Source organism: Mirounga angustirostris, unplaced genomic scaffold, assembly GCF_029215605.1.
Source record: "Mirounga angustirostris isolate CCGP_5_RB_7025 unplaced genomic scaffold, mMirAng1.0.hap1 SCAF_17, whole genome shotgun sequence".
Taxonomy (NCBI): domain Eukaryota; kingdom Metazoa; phylum Chordata; class Mammalia; order Carnivora; family Phocidae; genus Mirounga; species Mirounga angustirostris.
The window spans coordinates 52,849,587-52,871,640 of record NW_026991725.1 but is presented as its reverse complement, the minus strand read 5'-3'; the positions used below and the strand labels follow the sequence as shown (position 1 = coordinate 52,871,640).

Sequence of the window (22,054 nt, the reverse complement as noted above, 5' to 3'; positions counted from 1 at the left end):
GTCCACTCAAGTTCGAGAATCACTGAGTTCAACAAAAGGTGGGTTTATATTTAGATGGCTGGGCGCTCAGACCATTCAGCTTCTATGGCTCCCCGGGGGAGGAGAGATGGGGATTCCTAGAGAGGTCTGTTTCCCTGCGGGGTCTATTCCTTTCTGTCTAAACGTCGGGCACTGGCTCGCAGACTGAACAGCCATGTAGTTTTGCTGTGGTGGCTGGGAGCGCCTGACGGGACAGTGGGGCTACTACTTCTCTGGGGGTTTGGTTCTCATGTCTGCTTTGCTACTCTACTTCCTGATGGATTACATGGTGCCTGCCCGGAGGCTGCAGAATTTAAGAAAGGTGGAGATGCGTGCAGACAGGGGAGACCTTGTGGAAGAGAGAAAACTCGAGAAGGCAGGTGGAGGAACGGGAGGAACAGAGGCAGGGAGGCAGGGACGGGCGGGGTTTATCTGTGGGAGACCCGTGATCCACAGGAAAGACGGAAAGGCTTTGCAAAGCAGACACAATTCAAGTGAATTTGCAGGCAAGGGCGGCCAGCCTGCCTTCTGAATGGAGCAACAACAAACTTCACTTCCGCTGTGACCGCCCGGGTCCACGCCTCGTCCACTCCCCTGCGCCAGCAGCAGGGCTCTGCTCACTCTTGTGATGCTATGGTACATTCTACAGAGTTCTTTTAAACATATAAATGCAGTCACAGCGATTTCATAGTTAGGATTCATTTCCGGCGTCCCACTGCCCCCAGGATTCAAGCCAGACTTCTCACCGTGCTGTACTTCCAACCTCATCCCATAGCACTCTGCTCATTCTGGCCACTGTGGCCTCCATTCTCCTCACCGTGTCAGGCCCACCCTGACTGCCTGGGCTTTGCACCTGCCGCACTCTCTGCATCCTTACCCTTGGAGTCTCAACGCATATGCCACTTCCTCAAGAGCAGCGTCCCTCTACTTCTCCTTCTCAAAGGGTCTCCACCAATTGCTCTGTATTACCCGTTTATTTTCTTTGCACAGCTGATGGCCACCTAGAATGACCTTTTAAAACTTATTTGTTCACTGGTTTACTTTCTACCTCCCCCACTGGACCGTAATGAGGGCAGGAACCGGGTCATGTCAGCCATATTCCAGCATTTAGCCAGAGCCTAACACTCAGAGATGCTCAGCACATGGTTGTTGAAAAAGTAGTAACCACCACAGTGATGACCTAATGGTCATTCACCGTCTGCTTTAGAAGAAGGGTCGTGTTCTCATCTAACCCTGCGAGGTAAGGGCGTTATCCCCACTTTACAGAAGAGAATACCGCAGTTTACTACCATGCTCCCACCTGGTGGAGCAGGTAGAGAAGCTGGATTTTGAGTCCAGGCAGGGTGACCCCAACATCTTATGCTCTGCAATCTACATCAATATGATCCCCAGGGAAAACCAAGTGCCCTGAAAATCCAGTCATTTTGCACATAGTAAAATTCCCATGTTTCAGGCATATGGTTAGTTCTGAGTTCTGAAAAAGATGTACAATTGTGTAACCATCGCCACGATCAAGATACAGAATATTTCTGTCCCCTCACAAAGTTCCTTCATGCTCCTCTGTACTCAATCCCCTTCTTTCTCCCCCAATTCCCGGTCACCACTGATCTGATTTCTGTCCCCCAAGTTTTGGCTTTCCAAAATGTCATACACATGGAATCGTACAGTATGTAACCTCTGGTATCTTTTACTTACAATGCTTTTGAACTGTATCCACATCATCGTACCTATACACACTCACCAGCTGAGGGACAGTTAGGATGCTTTCAGTAATCACAAATTAAACTCTTACAAATACTCATGTACAGGTCTTTGTACGGACATTTATTTCCGGAGACACGCAGGGGTGGGGTTATATGGAAAATCTCGTTTTGCTTTATAGGAATCTGCCAGACTGTTTTACAAAAAGTAACTCTATCACTTTGTATTCACGCCAGCAACCCAGGAGGAGGCCGGTCATTCCACATCCTTGCCACCACTTGGTATTATTGTTTTAAAAATGGTAACTGTTTTCATAGGTGTGCAGTGCTGTCTCACTATGGTTTTCATCTGCATTTCCCCTAATGACTAGTGATACTGAAAACTTTATGTGTTTATTTGGTATCTGTATGTCTTCTTTATTTTTTTAAGTTTTATGTGTTTTACATTTCTTTATAAAGATTTTACTTGAGAAAAAAAGAGAAAGCGAGCATGAGCAGAGGGAGAGGGAGAAACAGATGCCCCTCTGAGCAGGGAGCCCGATGTGGGACCCGATCCCAGGACCCCGGGATCCTGACCTGAGCTGAAGGCAGATGAGCCACCCAGACACCCCCCTGTATGTCTTCTTTAGTGGAGTGTTTGTTTCAATGTTTTGTCCATGTTTTAATTGGGTTGTTTTCTTGTTAGTGGGTTTTAGGGACTGGGTATGTATTCTGGACACAAGATCCCCATGAGCTCCACGCTTTGCAAATATTTTCTCCCACTCTGCGGCTGGTCCAGTCATTTTCAGAAGTGTTTCTGGGAGAGCAAAAATTTTTATTTTGGTGAAGTCTAATTTACTTATTACTTTTTGTGCTTTTTGTGTTTCATGTAAGAATTCTTTGCCTAACTTCGGGCAGCCGGATTCTGTGTCTTGACCTTGCGTCTCATGCCCCCCGCTATATTTACTTGCTAGTTCTTGTAGCTTTTTTGTAGATTCATTTGAATTTTCCGTGTAAACCGTCACACTGCCCGTGAATGAAGAGTTCATTTCTTCCTTTCCAAGACACAGGCCTGTTGTTTCTTTTTCTTGTCTTGCGCTGCTGAAGAGCCCCAGCACAACGCAGACCACGGTCCAATCCCTACAAAACAGCCTTCACAATTTGGTGTGGCAGGCACGTTTTCTCAGCCTCCTTCCTGGCTTTGCTTCCTCACCATGCTCCTTCAAATCCTTCCCTCCGAGTCTGGCCAAGTCATTTATTTTTATCCTTAAACACGTATTTTGCCCTCCCTTCCTTGCATCTTTGCTCCTCATGCTCATCTTGCCTGGTATGGCCTTTGCTCTATTCTCCACCTATCCCATCCAAAGTCGGTTCGTCTGTCAAGGTCTACAGCCCACCCCCCACCCTCATGCTCACACTTTCTCCTCACTGATTGCTCACGCCTGTCCCAATGGCCTCCTCATCCCCTTGATGCCGTGTGCCAAGTATCCCCGTCTCAGAGTCTTCACTTCTGTGTTTCCCTCGCTTGGGAGGTCATTTCTATGTCTCTAACGTCTGTCCATCCGTCTGTCCATCGGTGCACCCATCCCTCATTAAGCAGCAGCAATCTGCCAGGTGTGATGGCCTGAATGCAGGCTCCGTGATGTGAGGGATTCTTGTCCACTTTGTTCCCTCTGGTATTGTGGCATTAAAAATAGGGGGAGAGGGCAGACTCCAGAGTGCTTCTGGGGGCTGGAAAGACACAGTCTAGCCCACAGTCGGATGAAGGGGGCGGGACAGAAAGTCTAGAGTGACTTACAGGCACCTGACTTTGGAATGTGAATGAACAAAAAGCCAGCGTGGGAGAGGAAGTGATGTACTGGGATATGTACTTGCGGAAGCTGAGAAGCCTCCGGAGGCACCCCAAAAGAGACTTTCAAAGGGTCTCCGCCCAGAAGAGCGGTCTGGGCCGGAGGTTTAGACAGTGTAGAGTGCAGTGTCTGCAGAGAAAGAATGAGATCAGAAGGAGGCTAGCGACCACCAATGAAGGTGCGGCCAGGGGAGGCAGGAATGGAAAGAACTCAAAAAAGAACAGGCTGGGGCAGCTTTTGCTCATCCTCTGGTTCTCAGCATCAAGACCTCACCCCTCCGCTAAGTCCACCCTGGACCTCCGTGGTCCGCAGCACAAAGGGTCAGGTTCTCCTCTTTGTGCTGCCACATCACCTGGCAGGTCCCTTCTGCCGCGCTGACCATTACATCTCCGGTGTCCAGTGCGGGGCCTGACTGGCAGGTGCATTCGGAGATACATTTATAGAGTAAACTGTACTTCTCACGGTGACAATTCGTGTCCTTACACAACTGGCCCGTCACCTCCTCCATGCCACCCTAAGAGAATGGAGAGCCCGTCATCCACCTCTTAGTAACCCTGGCAACCGGCACACCCCTCTACTGGGACAACCTTCTCTTACAAGCCGCCGCTGGGTGGTCACACAAACATGTACAACACCTGCCATGTTCTGAGGTCTCTCCCTCCCCACGTGTTTTGCTTCTTTCTCCCTAACCCTAGAAACTAACCTAAATTTCTTTTTTATGTTATTGCCTGATAAGTATTGGAATATTTACATTTTAAAGCAAATTCTGGAAACAGGTGAAATTTCTACAAATAACTCCTTTTTTTTTTTCCCTTGAGTTTTAAACCTTCTTCCCAACAATGCACATGTATTTGCATGATTTTATGGATCTTGTTGTTACCTGCACGGCGATGGCGTGAGATGAACAAGGCCGGAACCGCGATCCCTCCAGGAGGGAGAGGTGGCGGGGAAAGGTTAATTCAGTGACTTGCCCGAGCTTCGAGTCTGTTAGGTAACATTTTTCACTAGACCCTGACTACCATATGAAGAACATCTGAAGCCTGAAATGCCTTCCTATTATACAGATTTTTAAAAAAATTGCTGGTTAACTTTCTCCAGTCACCAAGTTAAAACTGGATCACACTGGATCTGACTTTCAACAAGAAGATAAACTTCTCTTGACATTTACCTTCATTACGTGACTTGCGGATTTGACTCCTTAGGTGAGTTGACTTGCCCTTCAATGTGAGTTCCTGACATGGGACATGAATTCTACGCTCTGTTCTCTGCCAGAGAATCAAAAGGGAGCTTGAAGCCCAACTCCCTCCTGACAAGTCATTCAGAACCATGACATTTTTGCCAGAAATGTCCATACCAGTTAGCTGACCTTATTTATCTTCTCTAATTTATAAACAAATGTAAAGACACCGAGTGTCATCTTTAAAAAGCTATTTAGAGGGGTATGTGTCACGGTGTGTATCTACAAACGGATTTAGACACAACATACTTTCCATTTATGTGCTTTTTTTCCCCTCCCCTAGTCAGAAAAAAAAAGCAACTGGAATTTATAGGAAATAGACTTAAAAATAAGGGACTTCTGTGAACATCAGAGCCATCCCCACCATCCCTTTATATCAGGTGGCACAGAGTCATCATCCAGCCTGGACATTATTGAGAGTGGGACGCCATCAGTAATTGTGGTGTAAAGCAGGACTGTCCTGGGCAAACCGGACAAATGGCCACTCCACCGCTAGCCCACTTCACCATCGTGTCGTGTGGCGGAGGTCATTCCCCACACTACCTGACACACAGGAGACTGGCACCTTCTCTCCTCTCTCTTTCATGGTCTCAGTTTAACCCCAGGATCAGGGCCCTGAGTGGCGGGATCAGTTGAGCGTCTGACCCTGGTTTTGGCTCAGGTTGTGATCTCAGGGTCATGGGATCGAGCCCCGTGTCAGGCTCCATGCTCAGCGCAGAGTCTGCTGTTGATTCTCTGTTTCCCTCTCCCTCTGCCCCTCCTCTCTTTCTCTCTCTCTCAAATAAATAAATAAACCTTTAATCCCTGGATCAAGCTGAACCACTAGAGATGCTCCTTAGGCCAGTATGTCTACCACGAGCTTCTTCCTCCCCACTTGCTTCAAGGAGATTCACTCTAAGCGGTTCTCACAGCAGGAGCCGTTCTTTGGTATTTTCCCCTGGCTTGTGCTGAGAGATGCCTTAGAAAATGATTTGCTTCCTCCATGGAAGTCACAGAGGATATTCTTCTAAGATCATCACCAAGTGTCCCATCTTATCTTTTAAGAATGGAGAGGCAGAAGTTCTGTCTCCCTAGAGTGGGGTTATCTTCTGATGGCCAAAGAGACTTTCGGAGACAGTTATGTGTAGTTGCTAAGAACTCAGGGCAGGGAGTCCAATGGAGTAGGCCAAATTTTGGTTCTGCCACTTCTCTGTAATACACGCAATGCTCACCCTTACGATAGAGCTGTGATTTCACCGGGAATGCAGAATGAAATCCACAGTTCACCCTTATTAACGAGGTGAACTGGAGAATCTTTCCTGGTTCTTACCATTTATCGCATATTCTATTTTCTTTTTTTTTTTTTTAAAGATTTTATTTATTTATTTGAGAGAGAGAATGAGAGAGAGAGAGCACATGAGAAGGGGGAGGGTCAGAGGGAGAAGCAGACTCCCTGCTGGGTAGGGAGTCCAATGCGGGACTCGATCCTGGGACTCCAGGATCATGACCTGAGCCGAAGGCAGTCGCTTAACCAACTGAGCCACCCAGGCGCCCGCATATTCTATTTTCTATAACCCTGATTTTCTATACACGTCTCTCTGCTTTGCTAAAATACAGTCTTACAATACCTCTAATCCTCTCTGGAATAAAGACTAAATTAAACAAGCAAAAAAGCACTTTCTTCTGGGTCAGCTCCACAAAGCTTTCAGTGCCCACCCACCCTAACATGTTTTTCTGGAAGAAACGACGAAAAGTTCAGAGAATGGCAGCCACACACGTGCACAGCTGTACTGATTTCCCGGGTTCTCAAAAAAACCCCAAAAAACCAGAACAAATAGTCCAGGCATGTTTCTTTCCTTAAGTGTATTTCTTTAACTCCTTAGAATATAATTTTATTTACTTCAGTAAAAATTTTCAAAATAAATTGTTAATCACCTAAAAAAATTAATGCTCTCTCTCTCTCTCTCTCTCTATATATATATTTTCCCCCCATAAATGCTCACATTATTTCGTTAGAATGGAGAGGGGCCAACCTAGGTACAAAGACGGAAACAGCTATCATCAGCAAAGACGTCCAAGGATTTCCTTCCCAGACCCGTCAATAATGTCGGGAACTTACACTTCACACACCAAACTGCAAAGTCTATGAAGTGGGAGAGATTCAATAAGGCAGATCAGCCCAAGTCAAGTGGGGCAGTAAATGCCAAATCGAGAATTTCAAAATAAACTGGCTGGGCTTTGCACTTAAATGCCCAATAGCCATTGTGAATGTCAGAACCACCAAAGCTGAGAAATTAATGCTAATGGATGGTCTATAAGACTTTCTACTATAACCCCCAAGGCCACCCAGTTATAAAATATCTGTGTAGTAATCATTTACTAGGTTATAATAAACCCTAAGTGGCGAGATATAAAGTCTTCAGTTTTTTTTGTTTTTTTTGTTTTTTTTTAAGATTTTATTTATTTATTTGACAGAGAGAGACACAGTGAGAGAGGGAACACAAGCAGTGGGAGTGAGAGAGGGAGAAAGAGGCTTCCTGCGGAGCATGGAGCCCAATGTGGGGCTCGATCCCAGGACCCTGGGATCATGACCTGAGCCGAAGGCAGACGCTTAACGACTGAGCCACCCAGGCGCCCCTTAAAGTCTTCAGTTTTAAAACTATGATTCTTAGGGCAAGATTTCTTCTGCCCCAGACTCAAGGAACATCTCCTTTTATCTGTTTAATAAAATACATCCCAGCTCTTCACATAAGTTGGAGTCCTTTTTTCAGCCCTAACATTTGCCCTTTTAGAGGCTATTTTAGGTAGCAATTAAGGTTTATTAGCATAGATGAGATTCTGCCCAGGTATTTCTTGCAAACAAAAGATGAAGGTACCGGTTGAACAAGACTAATGATTGTACGGCAGCCTCTTTCCTGTAAAGGATGGGCGTTGCCGATGCCAACCACAAGGTCGTGTGCGCCTCTCCCTGGAGGCACAGGTCGACTTGGCGTTCCTGGGTGCAGAAGGTGACCACACTGGGCAGAGGAAGATGAGATACGAGGACTATGGCAGGCCTTTATCTGATCATTAGATGCCTAAGGGCTACTTGCTGGGCTCGTCCACATTTCCCTCGGTTCTCGGGGGGGTGGGGGGGGTGGGGAGTGGGATTTCCCTGCAGGAAGGTGTAAGGACTTCCCAGTGATCTGACCAGAGGCATGGGCAGCTTCTAGCTTTTGAGTTGGGTGACGGAGCTTGTATTTGCTCTTCTAGAACAACTCCACCCAGATAAAAGTCCTTCTGACACTTCAAATAAAAACATAGCAGATGGCTCTATTTGTATCTCAAAAAAGGAAATCGACTATCAGTGGATATGAGATATCTGTTCTTACATGTTTTCATTACTCTTTGCAATATAATGGTATTTTAAAGAACTGAACGGCTCCGGACAGCTAATATTAAAAATCATTTTTACATAGACTTCTGACTCTACCTGCATTTGTTCCCTTTATGGTTTTACTGAATAGGTGTGATTACTTGATCCAAAGTTACCCCAATACATTTTAAGCTCCATCAGGGCACTGCTCGGAAATAGGAGAGGATTCACTGATTTAGAATCGTCAGTAAAACCATTTGGTTCTTTTTATTCTTCTTGGCTTATGATATCCACTGGATTTGAAAAAAAAAATTTTTTTTAAATGCCAGTTTTAAGGTCTCCAGGAAGTAAAATGTTTAATTATTAACCATTAGTGATATTAAAATATTTATATGCCTTTTAGTTCTACTTAATTGAATTCGATAGAAAGGAGAGTCATGGGGGTAGTGCTTTATTCGGCAGATAACAGCATTATCAGTTTGTCTGAAAAACTAAGGCTTCAGACAGATCTTTCTTTGGAGACCCTGTATGGATTCGTCTGAAATCATCTGTGTTAATGGAATGTTTTCATCCTCAGTCACTGCAAGTGAAACAAGTCCGTGTTTCAAAATGGAATTTCATAAAGAAATCCATTGCATGAGTTACTCCCACAACAGAACAGCAAATCTTAGATCCATTTTAAGTGCTCTGTAGTACATTTTGGGGAGAGTCGAAAAGTACTGCGCATACAGATCAACGTGTCCCTTTGGGAGGGTGTTACTTTCCCCTCACAACTCAGGGCAAAAGACTGGGACATGATTCAGGATAAACAAGCCAAGGAATGTTCTAGAAGGTGAAAGAGACTTCTATTCATGATTTTACCTGATTTGTCCACGAACGAGAGGTCTGTTCTTTGTCCTATTCATATTTGAATCAAACGGCACCTCAAAAAACTGCAAAAAGATCGAAAAAAAGAAGACGTTAATATAACATGAAACAATCTTCTTTTCTGCTTCAGTTGTATACTTTTGTCCACAGTAAATGTCATTTTAATTTTGATTGTACGAACTCATACTCTTGTCACTCAATGGAGGAAAATTCTCTGGAAGAGACATATTTAAAAATTATATGCAAAAGGGGAGCCTGAGTGGCCCAGTCAGTTAAGCATCTGCCTTCGGCTCAGGTCGTGATCCCAGGGTCCTGGGATTGGGCTCCCTGCTCAGTGGGGAGTCTGCGTCTCCCTCTGCCCCTCACCCCACTCGTGCTCTCTCTGTCTCTCAAATAAATAAATAAAATCTTTAAAAGAATTATAAGCATTAATTGTCTAGAATATGCGTGGTTCCACTTCGATCCACTCTGAAAACCACAGTTAAACATACAGTTGCTTCCTTCAGAGGAAGTTAATTGTTGCGGGTATAAAGCTTTCATGCTCTAGACGATTTCAGAACCTTGCACACACCCCCAAGCCTGTGAATCAACCAGTGGAAATGGGCCACTAAAGTCAAGAACCAGGGCTGAGGGATTAGGAGCCCTGATGAAACTACATAGCCAAGAAGGCGACACTGTGACTAGCGTAACTACCTCTCTCTGCCTGGGGCAGCTCCCCCTTTACCCCTGTGATCCCAGCATCATCAACAGCAACCTTCTCGCTCTCAAAAGCATCCCAATCTGGACGACACACTGGTATGGAAACCCTAACAATGAGGTACTGGATCTGCTCTCCAGAAATTCATACTCTAGGGGCGCCTGGGTGCCTCAGTCGTTAAGCGTCTGCCTTCGGCTCAGGTCAGGGTCCCAGGGTCCTGGGATCGAGCCCCGCATCGGGCTCCCTGCTTGGCGGGAGGCCTGCTTCTCCCTCTCCCACTCCCCCTGCTTGTGTTCCCTCTCTCGCTGTCTCTCTCTCTCTCCGTCAAAATAAATAAATAAAATCTTTAAAAAAAAAAAAGAAATTCATACTCTAACGTAGGGGTTGGCAAACTCATGGGCCACGTCCCACCTGCACCTGCTCCTGGTATGGCTCACAAGAAGGTAAGTTTTTTTTTTTTTTTACATTTTTTTTAATGACTGGAAAAATAAATCCAAAGCAGAAGAATATTCTGTGACATGTGAACATTATCCGAAGTCAGATTTCAGTGTCCATTAGCAGAGTTGTGTTGGAACTCATCCACACCCACTGTCTACGTCATGCTATGGTTGGCTCTCACACCCGAGGCTGGGTCAGGCAGTTGCAACAGAGACAGCATGGCCCACAAAATCTAAAATATTTACTCTCTGGCTCTTAACTGAAAAGGGTTTGCCAACCTTTAATCTAACGGAAAGACGAGGATACAGATGATTATAATAATGTGCCCAGCACAGTGAAAGGGAGATGTGCTAAAACGGGTTCTGAAGTAGCTGGGAGGCAGGCAGGGCAAACATCTTTCAAGCACTCCTAAACAGACTCCAAGACTCTGCAGGAGTCAGATGCTTTAAGGGGACTGGAGGGAAGAAAAGCGCAGTCTAGACGCAAGGGGGAACATACAGAAAGAAAGGCACGGGAGGCAGAAACCTCATGATACGCTCGAGTAGCTAGAAAGAGTTCAGGACAGCACAGAGGTTAAAGGTCCACCCAGGCTTTGCAGTGAGAGACGAGGGTTACATTTCAGCTTTACCAATGACTAGTGGCTATGTGACACTGTCTGAAAGCCCGTTTCCTCATCTGTAAAATGAGGGTTAATAACATGCAACTTGCCAGGTTAATGTGAGGATCAATAAGATATTGATATACAGCATTATGCTTGGCATGGACCAAGTGCTTAATAATGACACATTTAACTACCATTAGCATCAGGGTCACTGGATGGCTGGAAAGGAAGCTCCAGAGGTAGGTGAAGAGCCAGATCGTGGAGAGCTTCACATGCCACGCTAACACGCAGGAGATGCATTTTGGGCAGATCACTGTGACTGCCACTTGGAGGATGGTTTTGGCTGTTAATGGCCCGGGTGGCAGATGGTGAGGGCCTAACAAGGCTGTGGCAATGGAGATGGAGAGAAATCAACATCCTGCTTTACCCTCTAGCCCAACAGCCTTTTATTTTTATATTCTATTTTTTTTTAAAGATTTTATTTATTTATTTGAGAGAGAGAGAATGAGAGACCGAGAGCACGAGAGGGAAGAGGGTCAGAGGGAGAAGCAGACCCCCTGCCGAGCAGGGAGCCCGATGTGGGACTCGATCCTGGGACTCCGGATCATGACCTGAGCCGAAGGCAGTCGCTTAACCAACTGAGCCACCCAGGCGCCCCAGTGTATTCTAATTTTTTAAAAAAGATCTTATCTATTTATTTGAGAGAGAGAGAGCACAAGTGGGAGGCAGAGGCAAAGGGAGATGGAGAGGGAGAAGCAGGCTTCCCACTGAGCAGAGAGCCCCACGTGGGGCTCGATCCCAGGACCCCAATATCACGACCAGAGCGGAAGGCAGAGGCTTAACCGACTGAACCACACAGGCGCTCACCCAACAGCCTTTTAAAGTGTACAGTTTCACCAAGGGGGCCTGCCACTTTACATTCCTACTAGTAGTGTCTAAGAGCTCCACATCCAGACCCTTCGAGAACTCAGTTTTGGGTCATCTCCGGTGCCAAGAACTACAATCGTCTGAGGTGCTTGCCAAGGACAAAGGGAATATGGGATGGCTGGTAGAAAAAGGCAGTTATAAATACCAGCTGTGGCCCTGTGACCAGGGGCAGACACAAGGAATCTGAATACGTTTATTTTCATAGAATCATGTTTGTGTATGTAAACCTGTTTATTCCTCTCTCCCACTCTCCTACCACCGAACGTATGCCAACAGCATTTCACCTGGTGTCTCAGAATTCAGGCTGTACAACATCCAGGGGGACTGTGACCCAGCTTGAAGAGAGAGGAACATCACCCAAAGACACAGAAAGGACTAGTCAACTCTGGATTAGTGAACGTTGGGTTGAGGGATCATTTCATCCTGTTTGGCGTACACACGATTTTGCTATCGCCGTCTCTGGAAGCTAAGTTTGATCGAGACGTGTGCCCAAGGGCTAAGCTGACAAGGGGTGAACCACGCCGGCCGTTGGGTTTGTGCTGCGTCAGTTCAGTTACGGGAACCAGCCTGCCCCACCCCCGCCCCTGCACAACTGGACGTTCCGGAGAGCCACGGAGCCGGCCTGGGATTTGGAAGGTGCAACTGAAGTCTCACACTGCACAGCTGAGGGTCTGCTGGCTGCCCCGGCGGCCTGGGGGGGCACCGCGGCTGCAGCTTCTCCAGCTCCCACCAGCTCCCTGGGCAGCAGACAGTCCCTGAGCTCGTCCACCTCTCGTTCACACCGGGCCAAGGCTGTGGGTCGGTCCACGGAGAACTGCACGCGCTCTTCGGGAAGGCACCTGCGACACCCAGGCTGCGGAAGCAGCAAGACACAGACGCGTGTTCTGGTTCGTTCTGGCCAGTTTCAGCGCAGCCCGCAGACCTCGGTGGCTCCGCCCACCCCCGCCCCGCCCCGCCCCGCCCCGCCCCGCCCCGCCCCGCCCCGCCCTCCTCGCTGACAGCGCTGCTTACCTCGGCCCAGCACCAGGTACGGGCCCAGCAGCTTACCAGACAGCCTCACTCCCAGTCCTCATCGGCTTAATACCCCATAAAACATCCCTTCATCACTCACGGTGGTTCTGACCCGATCAAACCCCAGTACAGCCTTCTTCTCTGTTCCTCTCAACAGTGCCGCTATTTCAAAAGCATTTAACTGGGGCGCCTGGGTGGCTCAGTCGGTTGGGCGACTGCCTTCGGCTCGGGTCATGGTCCTGGAGTCCCGGGATCGGGTCCCGCATCGGGCTCCCTGCTCGGCGGGGAGTCTGCCTCTCCCTCTGACCCTCCCCCCTCTCATGTGCTCTCTGTCTCTCTCATTCTCTCTCTCAAATAAATAAATAAAATCTTTAAAAAAATAATAATAATAAAATAAAATAGATCTTTGGGCGCCTGGGTGGCTCAGTCGGTTGGGCGACTGCCTTCGGCTCGGGTCATGATCCTGGGGTCCCGGGATCGGGTCCCGCATCGGGCTCCCTGCTCAGGAGGGGGTCTGCTTCTCCCTCTGACCCTCCCCCCTCTCATGTGCTCTCTGTCTCTCTCATTCTCTCTCTCAAATAAATAAATAAAATCTTTAAAAAAATAATAATAATAAAATAAAATAGATCTTTGGGCGCCTGGGTGGCTCAGTCGGTTGGGCGACTGCCTTCGGCTCGGGTCACGATCCTGGAGTCCCGGGATCGGGTCCCGCATCGGGCTCCCCGCTCGGCGGGGAGTCTGCTTCTCCCTCTGACCCTCCCCCCTCTCATGTGCTCTCTGTCTCTCTCATTCTCTCTCTCAAATAAATAAATAAAATCTTTAAAAAAATAATAATAATAAAATAAAATAGATCTTTGGGCGCCTGGGTGGCTCAGTCGGTTGGGCGACTGCCTTCGGCTCGGGTCATGATCCTGGGGTCCCGGGATCGGGTCCCGCATCGGGCTCCCTGCTCAGGAGGGGGTCTGCTTCTCCCTCTGACCCTCCCCCCTCTCATGTGCTCTCTGTCTCTCTCATTCTCTCTCTCAAATAAATAAATAAAATCTTTAAAAAAATAATAATAATAAAATAAAATAGATCTTTGGGCGCCTGGGTGGCTCAGTCGGTTGGGCGACTGCCTTCGGCTCGGGTCATGGTCCTGGAGTCCCGGGATCGGGTCCCGCATCGGGCTCCCTGCTCGGCGGGGAGTCTGCTTCTCCCTCTGACCCTCCCCCCTCTCATGTGCTCTCTCTCTCTCATTCTCTCTGTCTCAAATAATAAATAAAATCTTAAAAAAAAAAAAATCTTAAAAAAATAAATAAAATAAATAAAATCTTAAAAAAAAAAAAAAAGAGGGCGCCTGGGTGGCTCAGTCGGTTGGGCAACTGCCTTCGGCTCAGGTCATGATCCCGGGGTCCCGGGATCGAGTCCCGCATCGGGCTCCCTGCTCGGCGGGGAGCCTGCTTCTCCCTCTCCCAGTCCCCCTGCAGTCCCTCTCCTGCAGTCTCTGTCAAATAAATAAATAAAATCTTAAAAAAAAAAAAAATCTTAAAAAAATAAAAAAAATAAATAAAATCTTAAAAAAAAAAAAAAAAAGAGGGCGCCTGGGTGGCTCAGTCGGTTGGGCGACTGCCTTCGGCTCAGGTCATGATCCTGGAGTCCCGGGATCGAGTCCCGCATCGGGCTCCCTGCTCAGCAGGGAGTCTGCTTCTCCCTCTGACCCTCGCCCCTCTCATGCTCTCTGTCTCTCATTCTCTCTCTCTCTCAAATAAATAAATAAAATCTTAAAAAAAAAAAAGAAAAGTATTTAACTTTTCAGGCGCCTGGGTGGCTCAGTCGTTAAGCGTCTGCCTTCGGCTCAGGTCATGATCCCAGGGTCCTGGGATCGAGCCCCGCATCGGGCTCCCTGCTCAGTGGGAAGCCTGCTTCTCCCTCTCCCACTCCCCCTGCTTGTGTTCCTGCTCTCGCAATCTCTCTCTCTCTGTGTCAAATAAATAAATAAAATCTTTAAAAAAAATAAAATAAAAAATAAAAAAATAAAAGTATTTAACTTTTCAATACGCTCATCTTATCTGGAGTTCTGAGTGACAGGCTTCCTGAGACACGTGCATCTATAATTCTTAATGTTTAAAGAGAGCTATGCAAATAGGCACAAGTTATTTATTCAATGAAGCATCAGGGCAAATGAATACATACATCTGTAGATTGTATTACATTCACTTTACAATGATTTATAAGTGTTAAAGAATTCTTTGCCCCCGAAAGTCTCTACTCTTTATTGAACTAGTTCAAGTTACATGTAATTAAAATGTTGTTTAAATTCCCTCCCTACCGCGACATTCAAACACATTCTATAGGTATTTGAAATAATCTTTCCTTCATAACCTATTAATTTAATTTCACAGGGGTAATGAGGATTCCAATTACAAACCGTGTTATTCAAATGCTGGTAAGGTGTTATCTAACCTAACACAGAAACTCTTATATAAATAAATATTTTGGCAGTTCTCAAGTCTTAGTTCAGGAACTGAATGAGTGATTTCATCTGAATGAAGAAAGGATACTAGCTTGTCAACGTTCCTGGCACGCCAGCCATCCAAAGATGGGAACTGGGGTCTAGAATGAACGAGAATGTGCAATCTAACTGCAGGTACCAGAACTTGGCAGGAGCGTCTGACTTTCATGAAGGCTTACATTTAGCAGGACGAGCAACTTCTGGGTAGAAAGACCATGCTAACCATGTGACCCAAGACCGATTGGTCATTTCAGTGAGCGCTCGACAATCCTTCCTAGCCCCAAGGGACCAGAGCTCAGTATGCCACTTGATTCCGTTTTTCATGCATTTTCTACAATGCTTTTCAGTTAGGTTTACTGTTTCCATTTAGATATTTAAAGCACATTTCCAAAACATAAAGTGTAGGATAGTTAGATGAGATATTTAAAGACTTTAGAACCTCCAGCTGGCTTAATCTACTCACATTTCGTTCCTGTGCTTTATAATAAGTTTTTCATAATGTTCTTATCATTTCGCTTGGCTCCAACTACTTCTGAGCAGTGAAGTGAGACTCTTGCAACTTGTGTTAAAACAAAATACAAATGCAGTATTGCTAGCCCTTAGAATATACTGTTCTGTTCCCTTTTCCATAGACCCTGACTACGTCGAATACCGGTAGAAGTAAAATATACCATAGTGAACACAATCTGGACAGCAGCTCAGGCCACACTGGTTCTCTCAGGGGCCAGGCTTGTACCCAACCTGCCTTTGGAAGGCTCTGCTCATTGGATCTCAAATGGCCGTATAACCCAGCATCCATACCTGGACACAGTGATTGGCTTACTGAGCGGGTATCTGATTCAAACTGGGCCACTGAGAATCTTTCCTCGGATTTCACAAACCAAAGCCCAGGAAAATACGTCCTCCCTTCTCTTAGGTTGTGGAGAAGAGACCCAACAGGGATTCCTGGGGTCAAGTTACCTCTGGCCCTTCACAGTTTCCCATCAACCCTGCATGGGACTGCACCTCTGGCCTCCAATGGCCTAATACATGACGACTGGAAAATATTTCAAATGTAGAGCAATGTATTACACAGAAGGGAATAATACTTTGCTTTTTCCTTCAGAAAACAACTTACTTTCCATTTATGCTTATTTTCAAAAACAAGTTTTTCAGTCCCCTTCCTAGTAAAAATCCAGCTGTCTTTTGGAATTCTTTTCATTTTAAACTTTTTCCTTTGTACTCAGCTGCCCTACCTCACCATCTTCCTTCCAATCAGTCATATACTCCCTCCTGCTTCTTCCCCTCCAGAGATCCTATATTCTGTTTTACCCCGAGGGCCCCTGGGGCAGCTAATGGTGGAAAGATAACTCAGAGTGGCACAAAGAGAAATAGAGCTTTCTCTCTGACAACCTGCTTTTAGGAATAACTAGATTTCGGGGCGCCTGGGTGGCTCAGATGGTTAAGTGTCTGCCTTTGGCTCAAGTCATGATCCCAGGAGCCCCGCACTGGGCTCCCTGCTCAGTGGGGAGTCTACTTATCCCTCTCCCTCTGCCATTCCCTTTGCTTGTGCTCTCTGGCTCGCTCTCTCTCTGTCAAATAAATAAAATAAAGTCTTAAAAAAACGAAAAGGAATGACTAGATTCTGTGTCAAATGTGCCACCATGATTCTGACTCTTTCCATCTCTTAAATGTGCTTGGCATATTCCTGCTTGCAGGCTCTTTCCATGGGGCAGCCAACACGGCACTGGCAGTCTTAGACTCCCATGTTCCTGGCAACCCAGGCAGAAAGCTGATTTCCTGACAGCTCTAAAAGAAAAGTCCAGAACGATCCTCATGGCTCGGGGTGGAGGGGACTATCCTATGAGCAGGGGAGGGGTGTTGGTGGAGAGAAACCACAATGCAGTATCTCCTTAAGCCGCAAATGTTATCTTCTCTATAGGAAAGGCAAATTCTATTACCAGAAAAAAGTAGGAAGATGTTAGGCAGACAGAAGCAGTGAAATTATTTATGACTCACGGTAAAACTAACAACCCCAAATCATTTCGTTTCACACGTCATCCTTAGAAAGTAACTTGCCTACGACAGAAAAGGTATTCCTAGCTTAAGCATCTGAAAGGCCTTAATCAATATGAATGCAATAATTTATATTAATCTGTGTCTTGTAATCAGTTTAGGAATCAATTTAATAGTTCTACTTAACACTATGGTAAACGGATCGTTGTTTTTTCCTCATACTCACATGCTGAAGATACGGGACATGCTCACACCAATGGATAAATATTTATTAGATGCCTATTAGGAGTTATTATACCATGCTTTCATATTAGTAATTATTACGACTCCAAAGAGATGATGCTCAGATATAAGATATACCTATTAATCTTCACAGATGATTTGTACTTACGATACTACCGAATTTCACGAGTGAAAATGACACAGATACCAAGAGTGGATAGAAATACAACCTGCCCCATGTGAGGAACTTCCCTATTCTTACTCTGATTAATTAAACCCTGTGCAAAAAGTAGATGTGTTCTAGAGATGACTGGAAGTCAGGCTCAGAAAATACTGACTTTGATAACAAGGCGCAACCTTTTCTTTCCCTACGTTGAGTCACGAGAGCAACATTCTTCCCGAGACTCAACTGAGAAACAAACAGGCGAACCTTGTCAGGAGGTTTGTTTTTCCATCTGTCTTGTCAAAGCTGTCAACAAGTGTTTGTCATTCCAATATGGCTCACAGCTTCCAAGATCCAAGATAATGTCTCAATCAATCTCAGACCAAGTTAAAAGGGATGCTGAAAAAAAAAAAAAAAGCACAGGGCGAGGCCCCTTATCCTGCAGGATTCCACAGGCCATTACTTTCGGCTTACAAATCAGCGAAGACCCCCAGTCAGCCATCCTCTTTGGCTGTTACCAATGCTCTGCCAGACCTAGAATAAACAAGTAAAGCAAGGCTCCTTGTTCCCATGGATTTTTCCCCAGGGGCAACTGCAGCAAGAAGTATACTTGTGCTCCGGTATTCCTCAGAAGTGGCTTTCCATCCCAGGTGGTGACGGGGGCAATGTGCTCCTATAAACATGTGACTCAAGCCATCTATCTCTTACTAAGCTGTATGTGAAGGCCTCACTCTTAAAGGAAAATAACAGGAAGGCCTAAAAGGTTACCTGGCACTTAGGAGAGACCCAAAGTACCACATCCTGTAAGTAACAAAACTCAGAACGTCTCATCAATTTCGACCAGCTTCAAAAACGGTATAGTAGGTCACCCCCTCCCCTGCCCGAGAGACCTCGATTTGTAACACTGCTTTCTGAAAAAACGTGGAAGGAAAATACATCAAAATATTTACAAGATTTGTCTCTGGGTAGAAAGATACGGGGTGATTTATTATCCTTTACCCTTCCGTATTTTACAATTGTCTATAAAGACCATGTGTTTTCTACTTAAGAAAAAAAAAGATAAAAAAATTCTGCATAAATGATAACAAATACATTATCTGGACAGACCCTCTTTAGGTTAACTAATAAAGAATTTCTGAACTGATGTAGCATAAAACCCACACTTACGGAGCCTTAGCCAATTAGAATCCTACCCCCCCCCCCGCCCCCGCCAAAGAATCACAGGACAAAATGTTGATCCTGAGCATTTCTCAAGTACACCCATTTCCCGCCGCATGGGCGCAGAGCCTCTCCCTGAATTCCGGTCCCCACTTCTTCTCTCCTAGGTTACAACAGCCTCCTAGCCACTTCCTGGTGCCAGTAGGGAGCCCTGGGACCAATTTTTCATGCAGGGGCCAAAGTCATCTTTCCAGACACAAGCCAGCCCGCAGGGGCTGCCACTGGCCACGGCTCTGCACTCCCCGCTCAGCCCTCGGAGCCACCTGTCCACCCGCGCCAGGCTGCAGGGCACCAGCTCCTCACTCCTCCCCGCCTGCGTGCTCAGCGGGCCCCAGGCTGCCTCTGCCACCGCCCCAGGATTTGCTGCATTGCCCCGCAGTTGGCTTTTCTCCGAGAGGGTGCTGGGGGGCCTGGGGGTGCGCTGGAAAGCCCGCCCTCCCCACCGCAAGTTCATGACCCCCGGTTTCACATGGCTCTTCCGCGCCTGGGCTGGCCCGCACGACCTCTCCCGCCAACTTGGCCTGCGCCTCTCCACAAGGAGGTTCCACGTCTGGCCGCTCTCGGGCATCCCCCGGTGCCTCCATCCACGCATGACATCTAACAAGACACTGTCGTTTCGTGCTCTCACCCCTGTGGACACAGGAGTGGACACACGCGGCCTCCTCTTCCACCCAGGCTGGCGATCCTGGTCCCTCCCACCTCCCAGGAAAGCTGTCCCATCAACTATCCCTTTTCTCTAGGGCATATTCAGCTTGCGGCATTTGGCTGGATTACCCCCATCTGTACCTAAACATGTTTAATTTCCCCCCAGCCCCACATACACCCTGATGTCACTACGTGACTCTAGCACAAGGTTAGCACCCGGAAGAGCGAGACAACGGTCTCTCTTCCTAGTGTTCGGGAAGCCTGGAGCCCACATCTGAGCCAGCGTGATCAGTAGCAGGGGGTGTCCAGGGTGAGTTAAGAGCCCTCCCAAACCTCCAAATAAGCTCAAAGGAATTTCTGCTCTAACAGCTGCCAAGGACTATAATCCCATCTTTGTAAAAAACCATTTTTAAAATAGTTTATTCTGAAGGCCAGTTGTGAAAAACAACAAATAAATGCACTAAAGCCCACTAAAGGCTATTGACATGAACAGACATTTAGATTGCAAAATTAAACACACACACACACACACACTTTTTTAAACTAGGGCTTAAAAGATGAGAAACTCTTTCCTCAACTAGTGTTATATACTTCATCCTACTCTAATATGGACACAAGGCTATCAGATTAATAAATCCTTGTGGATCCCTCCACAACCGTAAAACAAAATAGGCGTGCTTACTGACAACATGAACAGTGATAAAATAATATGACGAGAGCCTGACCTCGGAAACAGCCCCCTCAAATACGACAAAGAGTTTAAATGCCTTTCTTTAAAAAAAAAAAAGAAAAATGAGGACACGACCATTTTTAAAAGGCAAGAAATAAGCAAAATCATCTTTTCTAGGACTCCGTGGCAGGAGAAGGGTAGGATACTCAGGAAAGGAAAGGTTATACCGCACGCTGAGCAATAAAACTGGCAAGTCTACAGCGGCTGTATCATACATCTGGTCACAACGGGGCGAGGGGCTAGAGAAATCATTAAGCAATCTGAGAACTCCCCAACAAAGAAACTGTAAAATTCTGAACTATAAAGCAAAGGAAACACACTTAATCCCTCAGGAGTTGCAGTATGTATTTCAACTGGGTTATCCTTTTCCTCCTAAGGACACAGCGATACACCAGAACCTGCAATGATACAATATCTCCACTGTACGCATGTGGGCACAAAGCCAGTTTGCTCCAGCAACTCCTGGCACCTGTTGGTTTAATCATCGCATTGCTCTGCACAGCACAGAGAAAGGGGAGGGGGGAGCAAAAGGCAGGCAGCCGGGCGGGGGGGCGGGGTGGTGGTGGCGAGGAATGGGAAAAAAAATACATGTGCCGTCCATTCCGCCTGTTGGAGAATATATACCTTTGAAAAAACAGTTAACACGTTCTTTCTGTAAATTTTCAGTTAACATGTTGAAAGCTTAACACATTTCTTCTAAGATTACAGTTTATTTTTGAACTTCGGAGACTGTGCGACTGAAAAGGGAAAGGGTTTGGTTTGCTAGGAGACACCAACTTTCTTAGCAAATGTTATCTTAGCAAAGTGACTTGAGACCTCTCCTTTCCATGACCCTCCCTGCTCCTTCCACCTCTGAGAGTCGGTGATGGGGGAACACTTAAAATGGATTTCAACTTTAGCAAAATTCCTCTGCCGCCCGTTTCCCCCATGATCCTAATTTTCTTACCGATTCACTACAATTAGTTCAAAATGACTTCCTAAAAATCTTCATGTTTAAAGCAAGTGTAATATAAAATGTGCTTCTTTTATGAATTTCAGTTAAAAAAAACTGTATGGGGAATTAAAACAATGACTATAATGTCAAAATAATAATAAATAAATGATAAGAGAAATAACAATGCTGGCATCAAAGAATAAAAATAGCACATAAAATACACCGGGACATTTTCAAAGAGGGCTTAAGAAAGTGTTATACGGCAGTCACTAAGTGACATACTTCTGACAGATTTTACAATTGTTCCTGTTCCTGTATTCCCACTGTCTTCCCCTCTGCCTGATTTACTGGAAATGCCTTAATTCTGAGTCTGATACGTTCAGAATGTATGTCCAAATGCGGAGCCGGACCATCCGCACGGCAGAGGAGGTTCTAGCATCCCTCTGCTGAAAGCCATGGAACGGCTGAAAATTCCTCTGGTAGGGCCAGACCTTTGTTACACACAGTGCACAGGACATTGGGAAATATCCCAGAACCCTCAAAAGTTGAAGTATGTGGCTTCTTTTCTGAAAAGCCAAACAAAAACCCGTAATGCACCATAAACACGGTCACTGTGTTCTGAGAAGTGTCTACGCGCATGTACCACCTTCCAGAATGATCTGAAAATAACAAAGAGGTCAATCCACATACAAAATATTTCCAGTCCTCCTCCGATCGGGACCAAATTGGTAAAAATGTTTACTTTTCTAAGACATGTGGCTAAAAATTCCTACTTACTAGGAGCTGGTAAAAAAGAAAAGGTACAGTAAGGTTCAGAGATTCGTTCTGAGTTTTCAAGGGCAACTTCCTTTAAAAGTTTTCATTTAATGAATTAAAAATGACATAAAAAGAACTTAAATATTTCTAACTTTTCTGCCAAATATCAGTTGGACCCCAGAAAGCAGGCGGCGTTTCAAAATGCCTATGGATTACAGTAACTGATATGACTATGAATTTA

The 22,054-nt window shown here is 46.0% G+C and overlaps 1 protein-coding gene across 4 annotated transcripts in view; it reads right to left on the bottom strand.

The window, feature by feature from the left end:
- Nucleotides 1–22,054, bottom strand: part of LOC123854503 (protoheme IX farnesyltransferase, mitochondrial) — a 133,202-nt gene that overhangs the window by 30,686 nt on the left and 80,462 nt on the right. For all 4 annotated transcript variants that reach the window (XM_064583261.1, XM_064583262.1, XM_064583260.1 and 1 more), the window contains one exon: nt 8,980–9,050. In XM_064583261.1, coding sequence (XP_064439331.1) covers nt 8,980–9,050 — 71 coding nt within the window. The remainder of the gene's footprint in view (nt 1–8,979; nt 9,051–22,054) is intronic.